The following is an 18,402-nucleotide window of genomic DNA, read 5'->3' as shown; positions in this document are numbered from 1 at the left end:
TGCTCCTCAAGGTTTTATTTTGTCTAAGCAGCTTCGTTAAAGCTAACCTGATGTGTTACTGTTTGAGGGGGAAAGAACAGTTGTGAGTTCTTGAGTTCATGTTTGGGTGTAGGTCTCCCTCTCTCTGGGCACATGCCTAAAACACCAGCTGAACACTTGAGGGAAAATTACTTCTGTATGCACACCAGAGCAGCTGACACTCAACCAGGACAATGCTTCCTCTTTGGGGTGACCCCAGAAGCAGAGAAACTAGAGTTCTGTGTTGGTCCAAGAAGGCAAATATTAATACAATTATTTGATGTTCAGTTTACCTAACTTTATTTATATCATGCTCTAAATGCTTTATTTCTAAAAAGCATTTCAAGAGAGCTATTGCACCCTATGTTATACTTTAATTAAGGGGAGAACTGACTTTACTCGGTCAAAAGGAAAATGCATATGTGAGTTTTTAGGCGAGGTAGTTTCCTTAGCTTGTATCTGATTTTTTTTTTTTTACAATGAGTTTGTTCTGTGTTACTTGAATTGGCATCATGTCAGCAGCCATACTGCTTCTTGGCTTCAAGCAGGAAGACGTGAGGAGTTGTTCCAAAGGCTACATGGGGAAAGTGTTTTGTGTTACTAAATACGGATCAGAAACATGGTTGAATCGGATTTCAAACCACAGTGAGGTGGGAGACCTGGAGAAGGATCCTTCTTAACATTTTAGGACAGGCAGACAATGCTTAATTCTGCTATTATCTGGTTCCAGATGGAGCTGGCCAATGGGAGCGCAGTTCAAGAATTCATTTTGCTGGGGTTTGGAGTCGGACAACAAGAACGGTTCCTGCTCCTCATTTTCTTTACCATTCTCTACATGCTCACATTGGCCGAGAACTGCATCATCATTGCATTGGTGGTACTAGACACCCACTTGGCCCGGCTTCCCATGTACATCCTGCTGAGCAACTTCTCCTGGCTGGAGATCTGTTACGTGAGCACCACGGTGCCCCGGATGCTGTTTGACCTGGCTTCCGCTCAAGGGATCATCTCATTCAGGGACTGCTTCCTTCAATTCTACCTCTTATTCTCTTTTGGCACCACTGAAGGCTGCTTCCTCTCAGCCATGGCCTTGGATCGGTACTTGGCCATCTGCCACCCACTACGCTACTCACAAACCATGTCTGTAAATTTTTGCTATGTTCTGGTGGCTGCTTGTTGGGTCCTTGGTTTCATGGCCTTTGTTGTCCCAGTGGTCATGATGTCCAAGCTGTCCTTCTGTGGCTCCAATACCATTGATCATTTTCTGTGTGATACTGGGCCTATTCTGTCCCTGGCCTGTCCGCCATTGGGCATTGCTCCCCGTTTCTTTCAGTTTTCAGTGAATATTTTCCTTTTAGGCAATATTTTCTTTGTTATGCTATCTTATAGTGTTGTAATTCTTACCCTGATGAAACCCTCTTTCAAAGGCAGTCGAAGAAAAGCTTTTTCTACCATTTCTTTCCATCTAGTAGTGGTAACTCTTTTCTATGGCTCTGTTGCAGCAATGTATGTAATTCCAGATGGAGAAAATCAATCAGAAGTCGCAAAGGCCGTAACACTCTTCTACACTTCCATTACACCCTTTTTGAACCCCATGATTTATTGCCTGAGGAATGATCAGGTAAAGGAGGCACTAGGCAGGTTGCAAAGAAGAAAAGTGACATTTCTGGGAAGAAAGACAACTGTTTAAAAAATTATGCAGTCACCTGTAATGAAAGTAAGAAAAGTAACCTTAATTAGTGCGAACAGTGTGCCAACAGGGCTGGATCAGCCCGCTGTTGGGTGCAGGATCCCTCCAGGGCACCTGGTGCCACCCCTGGCAGCTCTTCCTGCCTGTGGCAGCCTGATCTGTCCCCAAGGAGGCCAGAATGGGCCTCTGCTGGTCGCAGGCACCAGCCATAGCACCTGCCCCCCCATCAGAGTGCTGGGGAGAAGCCAATGCCTGGCCCACCTGCCCTGCCCTTTCTCCAGCCTGTTGTATTATTTCCCACAACAGGCTTTGTTACTAGTGTTCAATAAAAATAGATGCATACGTCAGTGCTGTTTGTTTATATTCTCTGGTTATGGATAACTGCAATGCCTGTGCAGATAGATAAATAGAAAGATGTGTGGATATTTTTGTAGGGGATTAGTGACAAACTGCCCTCTTCACTCTCTCCAAGTCTAAATGCTCATGGATTCTGTCTCCTCTTTCTTTTTGTTGTAGAAATGGATCTTATGGGTTTTTTTATTGTATTTGTGGTCCCAAAAATCTGCTTTCAGGCTGTGAGAAAAGGTGAGACATAAAAAAGGAGCTAAATAAGTAAATAAAATACGGGCAGCAATTCCAGTTAAAAATGGCACAGAAGGAGCAGCAGATTTTAGGGGAAAATATCAGAACAAATATCGCACAACCATCGGCTTCCCAGAATCAAGGGATATTTGGCAGTGGCACTAATAACGAACGATCTTACTTCCCAATGTTGTCCCATGCCTGTTATGACAGGTGTGGTTTCAGTGGTGACCAGATTCATGTTAGTGCCATCCATTTGCTCAAAAATAACTGGCGTTTCCAATTCTTTAACAGGAAGTACTAGTCCATTCACTAGGGCTGGTGCAATAATGTCTCTAGAGCAGCCCGAGTCTATAAGAGCTTGCACGCAGATGTGCATTTTTCTATCTGGGTTCACCAATGTTACAGGTATGAAGAGTATGGACCCATGAGGTCTGTTCAGAGTAGGAACTGACTGAGGTTTGATCTGCCATTTGGGTCCTTTTACGACAGATCCATTTCGTTTCCCGAGGTCGGGCTCTCTGGATTCTCCTCCCTGGTTAGAGCTGTTGAATCATAGTCCATAACTTCTTCTAGCTCTAGTCCTCTTTCGGGAGGATTTCTACGAGAAGCCCCTCTACCTCTTGCAGTTCTGGGAGCTGGTGTTGGACGAGGCGGCGCCGGGAAGACTGCGGGGGCTGGATGCCTTAATTGGAGCGGAGTTCTTTGCACAGGCCGGTATGGACATTGCGCCGCAAAGTGACCACTTTGGCCACATTGCAGGCACAATCCTTGTTGCCATCTAGCATCTCTCGCTCCTCGGGTAGCATATCCAGCACCTCTGCCTCCTCTAACAAGTACTGATGTTACCAGAACTGCTCTTTATTATAATGGGGAATTAGCTATAGCAGTCTGTAACTTAAAATTAAGCGCGGATCATAACCTATGTATACGGAGGTCCCGATCCCAGACACTCTAGTGAAAAAGAGGCAGACTACAAATAGGTTCAAACACGTGTATTGTCTAACAATGTGGCGTAAGCCTGAACTTGCACAAGCATACAAGAAACACACAAGATCTAGGAAGCACAGAGTATGAAATACAGAGACGTTCGCATTAGCTGGTTCCCAACGATGATAGGGGGAATACTCACTTATCCTGAAGCGAAGCAGAGACACAGCAGTGAGGGTGGCCCAATGCCAGCACTGGGACCACAGACGGACAGCGAGGGGTTCTGGATAGGATGGCACGCGCGCCATGCGGTCTGAGAGGCCGGCTTAAATACCCCAAAACGTACCCTGGGGCTGGTGCTGTACTTGGTGGTTCTCACAGATTAAAACAAAGGGTCTAATGGGCTACTGAATGGCTTAGATGGGCCACTTTAGTAATCAGATTGTGATAAGTGACACCTCAGGAAGAGGGGACAAAAGAGGGAGGGGGAAATCCAAGTGGGCTGAAAGGATGTTCCAGCGGACAGGGCTTGTCCTGATGTCATCAGCTCTGGAATGCGGAGGTTTCTTTGAGATGCATTCTCTAAGTGCTTGGGATGGTCGGCACTTAGTTCCTTCTCCGGGGCGGCTCCTAAGATATGCAGAGCGGGGCGAGGTACTCTCGCTGCGGACGTGGTGTGCCCGCTTCGCCGAAATGGCTTCCCAAAGCAGTCTTCTTCCCAGGGTCTTCTGGCTGCCTGAGAACATGGATGCCGGCTGGGCATAGCTGGGGCTGGTTTGCAGGTAGCGAGGGCAAGCTCGGGGACCGGCCCGCGGGAGGCTCCAGGCGGGAACTGACCAGGGAGCGCCTAGCCAGGCTCGCTGGAGGTTTCCCCGGCAGGCACCCGGCTGCTAGCAGCGGCTTGGGCCCATATGAGGCAGGCTTCCATGGAGGCAGGGGGAACAACACTTAAAACACAGTCCAAAGCAGGGAACAGGCACGGTCCGTGGCAGATGGCAATGCAGGCACGGGGCATACTTGTAACACAGTCCAAACATACACTGGGAAATCCAGATACAGGTCAGGGCAGGGTTGCCCAGAAAAAGAGTCCTTTGTGCAGTTAACCAAACATGGAGTCAGTAAACTACACAGTCTGTTGTAGCAGCAGGGTAATCAAACAGCAGGCAGGAAACTGACACGTGTATCAGAACACACACGTGCAGGGCAATCTTCGGTGTAGTAGTAAAACAGTAATGCAGGAAACTTTAACACAGTTCATAGCAGGCTTTAAAGCAGGAGAGGGGGCCTACTTGGCAACAATTCCCCCCCTCGGAGACCCCGTGACGTCAGGCACGCGGGTTTCCGAACTTGACTTCAAAGGCGAGGTGGTCGGCAATGTCCGGTGGTCGAGCTTCGAGCGGAAAAGGAGTGGGAAGGGAAGGGAGAGGAGGCGTCACTCAAAAATTTAGTTTGGAGAACCACCTAACCAAATAAGTGCAATTTAGATCAGCCAATGGGCTGCAGGTCTCTGGGTTCACACCAGGGGGTGTGCTAAGTGCAATCGTCAGAATAAATAGTAATAATTCATAGCAATAGTAATTCATAGTGATATAGGCAGCAATGAGCAATTCATGTATACAAGCGGCAATAATTCATATCTGTGTACATTGATCAATTCATACATGGGAATACTTCATACGCAATTCATGATGGGTTAAAAGTACTAAAAACCATGAGCAATTCATATACATGGATTAATTCATAGGCATAGAATTAAAAGCAAAGGCAATTCATGGATACAATTCATGAATGTAAGAATAAAAGCAAGCTCCTTCATAGGAGGTTAAAAGCAGAATTCATAGGTGAGGGAATAATTCATATAGGAAAGTGCAAGTCAGGCATAGACCAATTCATAGAGGGTAGAGCAATTCATAAATGGTTAAAATCATAAATACATATATATATGATTAAAAGCAATAAACCAGGAAGTTAAAACCAACTCATAGATAAAAGCAGCAATGGTAAAAGCAAGTGCGGGGAAACAATTCATGAGGGGTAAGCGGCGGAGGGGCTCATAGGGGGCAGAAAAATAAACTTTGCCATTAAAAGGCTAACTCATGCAGCCAGATTAAAACCAAATTCATAGAGTCTAAAATCAGGAATAACATAACCTTTAAAAAGGGACCATTCAGGAGTGGTCCCGGTTAAAACCAAATTCATAAAATGATAAATAGGCTAAAATCACTTCGGCGGAGGGAGTCAGGTTAAAAAGGCAATCCATAAGGTTAAAATCAAATTCATAGGAAAGAAAAAATTGATAGGGGATGATTAAAAGATCCCAGTTCATGGGAAGATCATGGGCGCACTTGCAGTAGATAAAGGGAGGGACTAGTTCGGGGCTAAATTCATGGGAGTAAAATTCATAAAAGCAATGGCATGAAATTCATAGGAACCTTAAAACAATAGAGCAGCAAAGATCACAGGCGGCTCAGTCCGCAGTACAGCTGCTGGACTGGGTTGCATATATACAGGAACAAGCAAACTTAGTCCATGTGTTCCAAAACACACTTCCACCCCCCCTTGCTGTCTGCGTCAATCCGCAGAGCAGGGTCGGCTGGCGGCAAGAAGAGCTTCAGGCACACGGTTCTAGTCCTCATGGAGGTGGCGCTTGGAGACGGGCCGTGGGCTGGGAGGCAGAGTAATATGTCCCCCCCTAGTCCACAAGAGGGCCTTGGAGCGGTGTCCAGCAGCAAAGCGTCCATGGGGCCGGTCCAGGATCCGTACACATAATAACACATAAGCATAGTTCATAACAGCACAAGCAATAAAATAAACAAGGGCTAAAAATAGGGCGCCAAGAACAACCACTAAGGCAGAAGGAGGTCGGGGTTATAGTGATCCAAGCGGTAAGACAGCTGGAGTTGCTGGAGCTGTCGGCGGCTCCAACAGCCCAAATAAAGCAGTGAGGCACATAACAAAACTTGAAAGGCCAAAATAACAACGATCGGGTGCAAAGCCAAATTGTAAATTCCAGTGGCAGTGGGGCTCCAGCCAAAGAGGGTCTCCCAGCACGAATGCTCACCGGTGGTCTTAATCCGCTGGGCAAGATCCAAAATCTCCTTTCCGTTGTGGGACACAACCAAAGCAGTGGTGTCCCCGTCCCTCTGGATGCTCTGGAGGGTGCGGTGGAGCTGTGGGTGGGTCAGGAGCTCGTGGAGCAGCTCCAGACCGATGCCAAGGGAGACTGGCTTCACATAGCGATAGATGGAGGGTGCCACCAGGATCTCTTCTTGGGTCCAGACCGGTACCGTGTAGGTGAAGTCGCAGGCTGCCACCGAAGACAGGTTGCAAAAGCAGCGATTGACTCCCGGGATCACGGGCTTGAGCTGGAACGAGTTCAGGACCACAAAGTCGCAGGCCGTTCGCACGCAGGCACATCCTTTCCCAAGGTAGACCACAGCGGAGCTGTTCTCTTGGACGACCTCAAAAGAGCACTCGTTGAGGGTGTTGACTTGCGGGGCTACACAGGGATGATGCGGTGCAAAGGCTTGGTCTTGGCAAATGAAGCCGGTCTGGTCTCGATGCTGGCACCCTTGGAGGCTGATGAGCTGCCATCCGGTCAGGGTGGCGAGCGTAGAGGACCTCGGTGTCGCTGACTTGGAGTCCCAGAGGCACGACTGGGTACACGTGGAATGACTCGTGCGCACTGGCCGTTAATAAAAATAGTTTAAGCTCCTAGGTGGTCGGTGAGAATGAGGAATTTACAAGAGACCACCAGGATTCAAGCTCCAGTTCTATGGGTGACAATTTGGGCATAATCAATCTTTTAATTTCCAGGGGCAAGTGCCCGTCCGTGGCTTGCCGAATTAGCCCCATGGCCACAGCCTGATTTAATTGTTGGGCTTGCATACATGCCATGGCTATTGACACGTTGCGTTCAAAAGACTGTGTTCCTTTGAGCAGCAGAGAAAAATCTCTTTCAATTTGACTCTCCCAGTTAACTAAAATGGAGCTGATCTCATGTTGCCCATTCGAAATGGAATTTAGGGACTGCACCACCGGTTTACCTAAGTCGGAGATGCTAGTCGTGACATGGGCAAACTTATTAGCGAGAGTCTCAATGTTGACCGAATCCATGACTGCTAAGCCTCCGGCTGCAGGAGCAGTCCAGTCGGCGATGCTTCGTCTGGCACGCGAGAGAGAGGGGGAGGGATCGATCCACAGTTGTAGCCATGCATTCCAACCCTTGCTACCGGCCTCCAGATAGGGAGCGCACTGCGGCAGCCTCTGGGTTACATTTAGCTCAGCTAAGTCTATGCGGATCTCTTTTAAAGACATTTGCGGGCGGACTAGAACTCTCTCTCGAATGTCAGTTTTCAAAACATGGGAGCCCACTATATGCGTGCCGCCTTGGCTTAATTGTTCATTGCTAGCAATCAAAGGGTCAATTTGGATGCTGTGGGTCTCCTGGGTCCAGATCAGCAGGGAATAATTGCCTGGTTCATGAGTCAAGTTTACAAAGAGCAGCCCAAGCCGGTGAAATTTCTCTACTAGGGGCTTGGTTTGGCATTCGGGTGTCTGTTGAACCAGAATCCAATCGGGTGGGCCGTGTTTGGCTAGGTCTTCCTCTTTTACAATCCAGGTCAGGTTCTCCCAGCATTCTATAGCAAAGGAGAGAGCTGTGCCTGAAGGGGGCGTGATAATGACTGATGCAGACTCAGTGGTAGTAGTGCCTAGTAGGATGGTCATTCTAAAGGGGTCTCCTGCCTTCCATACTGCGGCCGACACTAAAATAACTTCACAGTATGGTCCGAAAGCCTCAGTGACAAATGGCGAGGTTTCGAAGTTGGCAGGGGTGGTATATTTGTCTACCACCGGGACTGCGGTGGGGGCTGGCCTGATGCGGGGAAGGAACATACATGGGATCGGAGCGAGTGGTGACACTGTGTCAGTAGGTGAATAGCATACTAATTCTTGGGACATGGTTTTCACTCCCACACATAAAATAACAAGCTCTGGGGGTCGGATCCACTGCTCTTCGCAACTGCGGAAGTTTGTGCGATCCGTGGGGGTGGTCATGTTAATCTGCTGCACAACCTTGCAGACCATCATTTCATTCCCTGCCAGGGTATTGATGCATCTCCAGTGGGGGTAGGGCATTAATTTGGACGGGCGTCCCTCTGTTAGGGTGCCTGCCAGCACGAGCAAACACAGAGTAGCCAGGTGCCTCATCTCCTGGCCTTCCTTTTCCTTTTGTGGTGAGAATATCCTGGGGAGACCTGCGGATATAAGTACAGGTTCCCTGAGTTTGTTGCAGCAAAATAAATGAAGTGAAGCAAGGGAAAAAGAGAGGGCATTTTTCTGCCAGCACAGTATGTTAAGCGGGGTTCAAACGAGAAGTCCCAGGGGCACTAAGCGAGCCTTCCAGCTTGTTGCTCTGGGGAACTCCTGTGCGGGGGCTTCTTCCTATAGCATGTATATTTCAAGGGGGAACGTCTTTGCGTCGAGCAAGGGTCGGCTGTGCGTTAGGCGGGATTATGCAAACTCGCCCCAGGGGTCCCTGGGTGCCTAGACTATGTGGCCTTCAGGTGCCCCTTGCTCGGCGGCGGGCTATTTTTATTTTGCGGGCTGAGAGCTATCGGTCCAGCTCGGCCTGGCCTTGCTGTTTTGAAAGGAAAAAAACTAGAGAGCGGTTTCCATTAACTATAAGGGTTGCTGCAGACGGGGGCCCTCGCTTTAATTTTCAAAAATAGGCCTTCGTCATATATTTGCAGGACAACCAACCCTTGGAGGGACTCCCTCGGGAGGCCCCATTTTCTGGTTTAAAAAAGGTACAGGTACACCGGGCAAAAAGAAAAATATACTGAGCAAGAGAAAAATGCACTGAGCAAAAAGAAAAACACACGGAGCAAGAAGCATACAGGTCTGGGGTGCTTTTAGGTTGCCCTTACTTGGGGTGCCTGGCAGGGCTTCATTATATCTTCAATATGTCTCCCCCCCTTCTTTTCCCTTATACGGTACGGGCAAGGGAAAAGATATCAGTACGTGGGGCGAGCGGCTGCTGGCAGAAATGGCCAAAGTGGAGCCGAAGGTGCTCGGCAGCGTTTATCGAAAAGCGGCGGAGGCGGCCGAGATCTGCCGGCACCACTGGGTCTGGGTTATTCGGGGGTCATCTTGGTGTGGGGGATCCTGGCTATGTAAATGAGGCACGCTGCCCCTTGTGCGTAGCGAACGCACCCCAATAACATATTCCAGAGGGTACATATTTACAAAATACTGGCGGGTCTTTTACTTTTGCACTAAAGCGTACTAGATGGTGGCGCCGTATAGCAACTCACCATGACGAATATGAACATTAGTAAAAGAGGGATGTTGGGCTATCTGGGGGTTCTTTTCCAGGGGAGGCACGGCCCTCAAAGCCAAAGCCGACCATCATGCGAAAGCGTGGGTCTGGCAGGTGAGACCCCGAATCTACGTAGATGCGGGATCTTCACCAGCACGGCGGGTGAAATGTTTTCAAACAAAGAAATCACCTTATTTGGTGGTTTCAACGTTGGAAGACTGCATTCACTTTTGGGCTAAAGCCTCTCCAAACACTTTCACACACAGCAAATCTCTTTTGCCTGTGCAATTTTTTTCCGAACATGCGGCTTACAATCCAATTAAGAATCACTCTCGGTGGTGGTCCTATTTGGCTTTGATTGCCGTGTTTCCCCCTAGGGTCCCAACTGTGGGGCCCGCCTAATGAAGTTAAAGAATAGAACTGAAAAAAACTTTTGACATTCACATCTACATCTACATATTCTGCTGTTTCTTTTATACTAAGGCTACAAAAGTCTGGTCTAAGGGGACACAGGGTATCTCTGGCCCAGGGTGAAGGGACTTCTGGCGAATCACTGGGCAGAGGGGGGCTGGGCTGGCGGCTGTTCCCCCAGGATCGTACACAGGCGGGGCGGTTTGGAGCGGCTTCCCTTTCCATTCCTTTAATTGAGAGGCATGAAAGTATTTTAGCCAAGTGCCTCCTGTCTTCCTCTGGATGGCTACCTGATAGACGGCTGGAGAGACTCTTTTCGTGATTGGGACGGGGCCTTGCCATTTGGCGGCTAGTGAGTGTGCCTTCTGTGAGAACTTTCTATATAAAACGAGCTGTCCTTCCTCCCACTGCCTGGGGTTCCTGACCCATCCTAGTTTGCGGTCCATATCCTTCTGAGCTGTGCCTAACTTCTGGGCCACTTGCATGTGGACGGCGTGTATGGATGAGATGAGGTCCTGAACCCAGGCGTCATTAATTACTACGGGCTGCATATCAGAAGGGAGCTGCGTGTCTAGCCAGAAGGCTTCTGGGAGCTGCATTTTCCGTCCTGTCATGACTAGGGGTGTGCAAGCCAAAAATTTTCGGCTATAGCCGAAAGTAGAAAGCCGAAAGAAGATTCTCTATCGTTAAAGCCGAAAGCCGAAACAAGAATCTCTTTCGGCTTTCGGCTTTCGGGATTCTTTCGGCATTATTTCGGCATTCTTTCGGCTTTTTTCTATGGGAAAATGCCTCCGTCTTCCAGGACGCCTGGAGGAGGCATTTTCCCACCGAATAAGCCCAAAATTGGTGGGGACCTTCCTCTAACCCTTCTCTAACAACCACCCAAGTTTCAGACAGATTGGACTTTGGGGGGCCATGTTATGGCCCCCCAAAGCAGGTCCCCCCATCCTCCCATAAGAAAGCGAAGGAGCAGCATATTGTTAGCATGCTGCTGCTCATCTTTCTTCATTATTTCCTATGGGGAAAAAATGAAGAGGCAGGCTTCCTTTGCCAGGGGTGGCATTTTGCATGCAAAATGCCCCCTTACCCTCAGGGGCCCTTCTCCCACCCCTCCTCCCACCCCCCACCAAGGCTCAGCCTGCTCCCACTTGGGGGGGCCATTTCATGGCCTCCCCAAGTAGGTGCTCTTTTCTCTACCACTGACAGCTGGGGGAGGCTTGTGTTGCCAGGGGTGGCATTTTGCATGCAAAATGCCCCCCAGCCCTCTGGGGCCCTTCTCCCACCCTTCCTCCCACCCCCCACCAAGGCTCAGACTGCTCCCACTTGGGGGGGGCATTTCATGGCCTCCCCAAGTAGGTCCTCTCAGCCCCTAAAGTCCACCCCTTACAGCCCCACACAAACCCAATTCCCCCCAGCTGCCACACACAGACCCAAATCCCCACATTAGCCCCTCACAGACCCAAATCCACCCCCACCTGCCCCACACCCATAACCCCAGGAACAGGCTGGCAAAGGCCAGCCCTCTCCCTTTGTTCCCTATGCTGGGAACTTCTAAACTCTCTTTCCCTGGGCAATTCTGCACAGCCCAGGGGTGCCACAATGGTGGGCACACTTCTGAGTGCCAGCTGGTCCCTGTGAAAGAGCACCTGAACCACAGACACCCTCCCTCAAATTCCCCCACCACCTACAGAGATGGCTGGCCAGCCAGCCCCATTGTTCCCTATGATGGGAACCAACTGCACAACAAAGAATAAAACAAGAACAACACAAAATAAAGTTTTAAAAAAATTATTTTCTCCCTTCCAAAGTACAAGTAGGCAAAGCATTATGACACATTACACCAGCAGTCCCCCACACAGAAAAATTAAAACAAAACTCACTTAACATCAGAGAATCACAAAACACGATTCCTGTCAAAAACACTTTATTTCTTGAACAGCTTTAGGTTACACAGCAGGGGGGAACACCAAAGGGCATGGCAGCACTATCTTACACAAAAATAACACAACTCACTTAACATCAGAGAATCACAAAAGCACAATTCCTGTCAAAAACACTTTATTTCTTGAACAGCTTTAGGCTACACAGCAGGGGGGGAACACCAAAGGGCATGGAAGCAGTATCTTACACAAAAATAACACAACTCACTTCACATTAAAGAATCACCCCAAAAAATTGCTGTCAAAAGCACTTTATTTCTGTAACTGCTTTAGGTTACACAGTAGGAAGGCACCACAGAGAAGGAAATCAGTGTACTACACAAAAATAACACAACTCACTTCACATCAGAGAATCACACAAACACAATTGCTGTCAAAAACGGTGAAGTGGGTTGTATTATTTTTTGTAGTACATTGCTATCATGTCCTGTTGTGCCCTCCTACTGTGTAACCTAAAGCTGTTCAAGAAATAAAGTGTTTTTGACAGGAATTGTGCTTTTGTGATTCTCTGATGTTAAGTGAGTTGTGTTATTTTTTTGTAAGATAGTGCTGCCATGCCCTTTGGTGTTCCCCCCTGCTGTGTAACCTAAAGCTGTTCAAGAAATAAAGTGTTTTTGACAGGAATTGTGCTTTGTGATTCTCTGATGTTAAGTGAGTTTTGTTTTAATTTTTCTGTGTGGGGGACTGCTGGTGTAATGTGTCATAATGCTTTGCCTACTTGTACTTTGGAAGGGAGAAAAAAAATTTAAAACTTTATTTTGTGTTGCTCTTGTTTTATTCTTTGTTGTGCAGTTGGTTCCCATCATAGGGAACAATGGGGCTGGCTGGCCAGCCATCTCTGTAGGTGGTGGGGGAATTTGAGGGAGGGTGTCTGTGGTTCAGGTGCTCTTTCACAGGGACCAGCTGGCACTCAGAAGTGTGCCCACCATTGTGGCACCCCTGGGCTGTGCAGAATTGCCCAGGGAAAGAGAGTTTAGAAGTTCCCAGCATAGGGAACAAAGGGAGAGGGCTGGCCTTTGCCAGCCTGTTCCTGGGGTTATGGGTGTGGGGCAGGTGGGGGTGGATTTGGGTCTGTGAGGGGCTAATGTGGGGATTTGGGTCTGTGTGTGGCAGCTGGGGGGGAATTGGGTTTGTGTGGGGCTGTAAGGGGTGGACTTTAGGGGCTGAGAGGACCTACTTGGGGAGGCCATGAAATGCCCCCCCAAGTGGGAGCAGTCTGAGCCTTGGTGGGGGGTGGGAGGAAGGGTGGGAGAAGGGCCCCAGAGGGCTGGGGGGCATTTTGCATGCAAAATGCCACCCCTGGCAAGACAAGCCTTCCCCAGCTGTCAGTGGTAGAGAAAAGAGCACCTACTTGGGGAGGCCATGAAATGGCCCCCTCAAGTGGGAGCAGTCTGAGCCTGGGTGGGGGGTGGGGGGAAGGGTGGGAGAAGGGCCCCTGAGGGCTTGGGGGCATTTTGCATGCAAAATGCCACCCCTGGCAACACAAGCCTCCCCCAGCTGTCAGTGGTAGAGATTAGAGCACCTACTTGGGGAGGCCATGAAATGGCCCCCCCAAGTGGGAGCAGGCTGAGCCTTGGTGGGGGGTGGGAGGAGGGGTGGGAGAAGGGCCCCTGAGGGTGAGGGGGCATTTTGCATGCAAAATGCCACCCCTGGCAAAGGAAGCCTGCCTCTTCATTTTTTCCCCATAGGAAATAATGAAGAAAGATGAGCAGCAGCATGCTAACAATATGCTGCTCCTTCGCTTTCTTATGGGAGGATGGGGGGACCTGCTTTGGGGGGCTATAACATGGCCCCCCAAAGTCCAATCTGTCTGAAACTTGGGTGGTTGTTAGAGAAGGGTTAGAGGAAGGTCCCCACCAATTTTGGGCTTATTCGGTGGGAAAATGCCTCCCCCAGACGTCCGGGAAGACGGAGGCATTTTCCCATTGAAAAGCCGAAAGAAAGCCGAAAGAATCCCAAAACGTTTCGGCTTTTTTCTTTCGGCTACCCGAAACGTTTCGGCATTCCCCGAAACGTTTCGGCATTCCCCGAAAGAAGCCGAAACACTTTTGTTTCGGCATTCTTTCAGCATTCTGAATGCCGAAACGCACATCCCTAGTCATGACCATATGGGGCGTGAGCCCGTGAACTGCGGTGGTGCCTCTGATGGCCATTAGAATTATGGGGAGTTTTTCATCCCAGTCTCTCCCGGAGGAGCGAACCATCTTGCGGAGAGCCTCCTTGAGGGTCCGGTTGGTTCTTTCTATGGCGCCGGAAGCCTGGGGATGGCCGGCTATGTGAAAGCGTTGTTGGATGCCTAACGCCTTGCAAAGTTCCTGGGTTACTTCTCCAATGAAGTGTGAGCCCAAATCGGAATCCATGACTCGTACAGTGCCCCATCTCGAAAACACATTATTGAACAGTAGTTTGGCCGTGGTGGCTGCAGTGTTATGCTTACACGGGAATGCCTCGACCCATTTACTAAAGGGATCTATGACAGTGAGACAGTAGCGATTGCCGCGGGGAGTGGGAGGAAGGGGACCGATAAAGTCAATCTGTATACGAGCCCAGGGTCCATCAATTCTCTGATGCTGGAGGGGAGCTCTAGGTCCAGTCGGGTCTGCATTGACCATAGCACAAGACAGACAGTTGTCCACCCATTGTGCTACTTCGGTACGCATGCTAGGCCACCAACCAACCTCTTTGACCCTCTCCAGAGTCAGATCCTTGCCTCGGTGTCCCTGCTCATGGACAAACTGAATCAGGTCGGCCCTGACTTCCAGTGGCACTACCCAGTGGCATTCACCGGCTGCATCTACTGCCCAAACTATGCCTTCCTCTTCTCGGATCATTAGTCTTCCTGTCTGATCTCTTCCTGCGGCTAGGAGGTCAGCTACTTCTGGGTCAGATATCTGCAGTTGTGCTAGGTCCAGTGTTCCTGCGATTCCCTGAGCCTGGCTGCGGGCTTGTGCCCGGGTGGTGACAGGGTGGAGGGGACAATCGGTGGCTGGCTCCGGTAAGGGAGCATTTTCTGTGGCGGCTGCCTTGGCTGCGAGGTCTGCCTGGTCATTCCAATAAGCGGTCTCTGAGTTTGTCTTTTGGTGTCCTTTGACATGGGTAACCTGTGTTGGGCCTGTGCGGGACTGAAGGAGCGCGGCTACTTGCTGCCATAGCTGTAGGTGGGCTACGGGTTTCCCATCACTAGCTCTCCACCCCTGATTCTGCCACACCGGGAGCCAGACCGTGGCGGCTTTGGCCGTCCAATCCGAGTCTGTGTAAATGGCAAGTGGGCTTTCTGGGGGCTCAAACTCAAGCACTGCCAGAAGCGCTTGCACCTCAGCCGCTTGGCTGGAATGGGGGCGGGCTGGACCCTTTAGAGTGCATGCGTCGCTCACTCGCACAGCGCCGTAGCCTGTCCGAGGGGAGCCTCCAACGTGAAAGGAGGAGCCGTCGCAGAACCAGCATGTGAAGCCGTTCAGTCGGGCTTCCTCTAGCAGGACTCCCCAAGTGACTGGCCAAACAACTTGCGGTGGCGGGTCCAGGGGGCACTCGTGCTCGGTCCCGGTTACTAACAGGCCATAGGGAGCTGGTGGCTCAGTGGTTTCCTTTTTAAATTCTACTCCACGGTTAACCAGGGCCAGGGTCCACTGTGCTGTGCGGGCGTTTGAGACTTGTCCATCTTGTATTTTTCCAGACAGAATATATTTGAGGGGCGTGTGGGTGGTCTGGACTATCGTGCGCGAGCCACCTATAATAAATTCCCAATGGGTCAGACTCCAAACTATTGCAAGGCAAGTCTTTTCGCATGGGCTGAACTTGGTCTCTACTGAAGTTAGGTTACGAGAGGCGTAGGCTACTACTCTAGCGGCTCCCGCTTGTTGCTGGGTGAGCGTGGCTCCTATGCTCTTGTCTGACACGGCTAGCTGAATAAAGAATGGCTGGGTGACATCTGGATGGGCTAGAGCCGGGGCTGCGGCCAGGCTGCGCTTCAGTTCTGCTAAGGCTGTCTGTTGATCCGGTCCCCACTCCCAGGGAGTGTTCTTCTTGAGGAGAGCATAAAGGGGGCGAGCCTTGTCTGCAAAGGACTCGATGAAGTCTCGGGAAAAGTTAAAAGTTCCTAGAAGGGCTCTGAGGGAGGGGACATCAGTGGGTGCAGGCAGCTTGGAAATGACCTCCATTCGCTGGGCGTCCGGGGTGCGACCCTCGGGTCCCAGGGTCAGACCCAGGTACTTGACGCTGGTCTGAACCAATTGAGCCTTTTCCCTGCTTGCCTTGAACCCAGTTTCGCGGAGGAGTTCCAGGACTTCCCTGGTGATTTGGCGGGCTAGTTCTTCCGTAGGGGCGTGGACTAAAATGTCATCCACGTAGCTCAGAACGTGGGGCCTCGAGGAAGGTTGGAGGCGTTCCCACATCTGAACCACATGGGCGTGACAAATGCTAGGGCTGGAGTGGAATCCCTGGGGTGTCCGTTTGAATGCGTATTGCTGGCCGCGGAAAGTGAACGCGAACTTGTACCAGCAAGACTCATGCAACCGGATGGAGTGGAAAGCGTTGGCCAGGTCTATGACCGAGTAGAACCGGGACCCAGCGGCAATGGCCGTCAGGATCTCGTTGTACTTGGCCACAACCGGGGCAACTGGAGGGGTGGTGGCATTCAGGGCACGGAAGTCGACCGTCATTCTCCAGGTCACTCCATCTGCTTTCAGTACTGGCCACAATGGGGCGTTGCAGATGGACTGCATCAGGAGTATGACGTCCCACTCAAGGAGTCCTTCTATGGTCTTGGCTATCCCTGCCTCGGCCTCGGCTGGGTACTTGTACTGTCTTTGGGGAGGGGGGTCCTTTCCTTCAATCAGGACGCAGGCGTCCTTCACTATTCCACACTCGGCCTTATCTGTCACCCAAACTTCGGGAAAGTCCTGAACCCAGGGGTCTCCTGTGATGGGGGCGAGAGGAAGGGGGGCCTTAAGGGCTGCACATCGATGGACTGCATTGACAAAGTCTGGGCCTCCCGGGATGCGCCACAGGAGCCCGTTTGCTAAGTCAATGGTCAGTCCCTCGGCTCGGAAGAACGGCATACCCAAAAGTCCATCATCTTCTCCCCGGTTTGCGCATGCCGAAATCCTGGTGGCCAGGTTCCCAACGGAGAGGGGGATATCCTGCCAGACCGGGGATTCTTGCATGCCGCCTCCGAAACCGGCGAGCTGCATGGTAGTAGAGGTCTGAGTTCCCTTTGTGACTAAGGTGGGCCGGAGTATATTAAGTGAAGCTCCGGTATCTATGAGGAGGGTGGCAGGCTTCTTCTTTTCCCCGGGAGTCCCAATCCCTGCCTTCACTGTCGGTCTCCCCCATGTGTCCGGCTTTAGTTTGGCAACTATGCCCACGGAAGGAGACTGGGACTCGGGGCGACCCTATTCTGATCCTGCGCCCTGGTCTGTGAAAGTGGCACTTCCTCTGAAGGGGTTGTTGGGGCTCGGGCGTTCCCGGACCGCAGCTATCGGGGGACTCGAGAAGGTAGGGTCTGGCGGTAAAGGGGGCGCCGACGGGGGTACTGGGGGCTGCTGCTGGTCTTCCCACTCCATGATCGCCTTCATCAGAACGGACGTGGGCTTCCCATCAAATAGCTCCATGTTCGCTCCAATGTTTTTGAGGCGCATCCAAAGTTCCCAACGGAGGGAGTCCCTGGACTGGGGCGTGCTGCCGCGGTCCCGGTAGCCCTCGTGGTCGCCCTGTGATGCTCCCCAAGCGTTAGACTGATCTGGAGGTGGGTAGACCTGATGGTTGTACGGGTGCGATGCTCGAGAGTGAGAAGGGGCTAGGGGCGCATCCTGCGATCGGGGCTCGTGGGGTCCCTGCTGGGAGGAGGAACCATAACTCGGGGTGGGTGCAAAGGAAACTCCCGAGCGGTAGTCCCTTGGCCCTCTCCCCCGGTTGAAACTGCTACTCCTTCCCCTCAGGATTCCTCCCCTTGCCTCCGAGTACGAGTTGCGTCCCGGCGGTCGGTACTGGGAGTGGGGGCCATGGTTGGCATAAGTGACTGCACTTATCGGCTCGCTCTCCTTCCTACGGGAGGCCGGGGACTTCGCATGGCGGATGGCGCCGGTTTCTCGCAACAGGCCGGCAATGCTCCTGATGCGAGCTTCCAGGTCTCCCCATGAGATGCTCCCGGGCTCTACTCCTGCCAGGGCCAGGCGAGTGGTGCTATTGAGACCATCGATAACAGCTCTTCTGAACTCCAGCTCATCGAAGTCGGGGACATCGCTGGCGTCCAAATCTACTTCGTCTGCTAGCTCAGCAAGAAGCTGCTTTCGTGCTAAATATGCCTCTGGGTCCTCTCCGGGTTTTTGAGACTCTGCAATGTACAGAGCCTTCAAACTCTTAGTGGGCCATAGGAATGCGCACAACTCTTTGATGGACCCATACTGACTGCGGGTGGCTAACTTTCGATTAGAAACGTAAGCATTAAGGGCTGTGACTATTTCGGGGCTGGCGCCAGTTGGGCCACATCGGAACCACTAGCGGAGGGCTGG

At 51.1% G+C, this 18,402-nt stretch overlaps 1 protein-coding gene across 1 annotated transcript; it reads left to right on the top strand.

Moving 5' to 3' along the window:
* Positions 1-748: 748 nt before the first annotated feature.
* On the top strand, positions 749-18,162 carry LOC129339602 (olfactory receptor 11H6-like). The gene is made up of 3 exons (XM_054994184.1): positions 749-1,675; positions 2,887-3,003; positions 18,058-18,162. The coding sequence occupies exons 1-3, from the start codon at positions 749-751 to the stop codon at positions 18,160-18,162; spliced, it is 1,149 nt and encodes a 382-aa protein (XP_054850159.1).
* The last annotated feature ends 240 nt before the right edge of the window (positions 18,163-18,402 follow it).

Source organism: Eublepharis macularius, chromosome 12 (assembly GCF_028583425.1).
Source record: "Eublepharis macularius isolate TG4126 chromosome 12, MPM_Emac_v1.0, whole genome shotgun sequence".
In the NCBI taxonomy this organism is placed as follows: domain Eukaryota; kingdom Metazoa; phylum Chordata; class Lepidosauria; order Squamata; family Eublepharidae; genus Eublepharis; species Eublepharis macularius.
The sequence above is the reverse complement of the archived record's forward strand: the minus strand, read 5'-3'. Positions and strand labels throughout refer to the sequence as shown.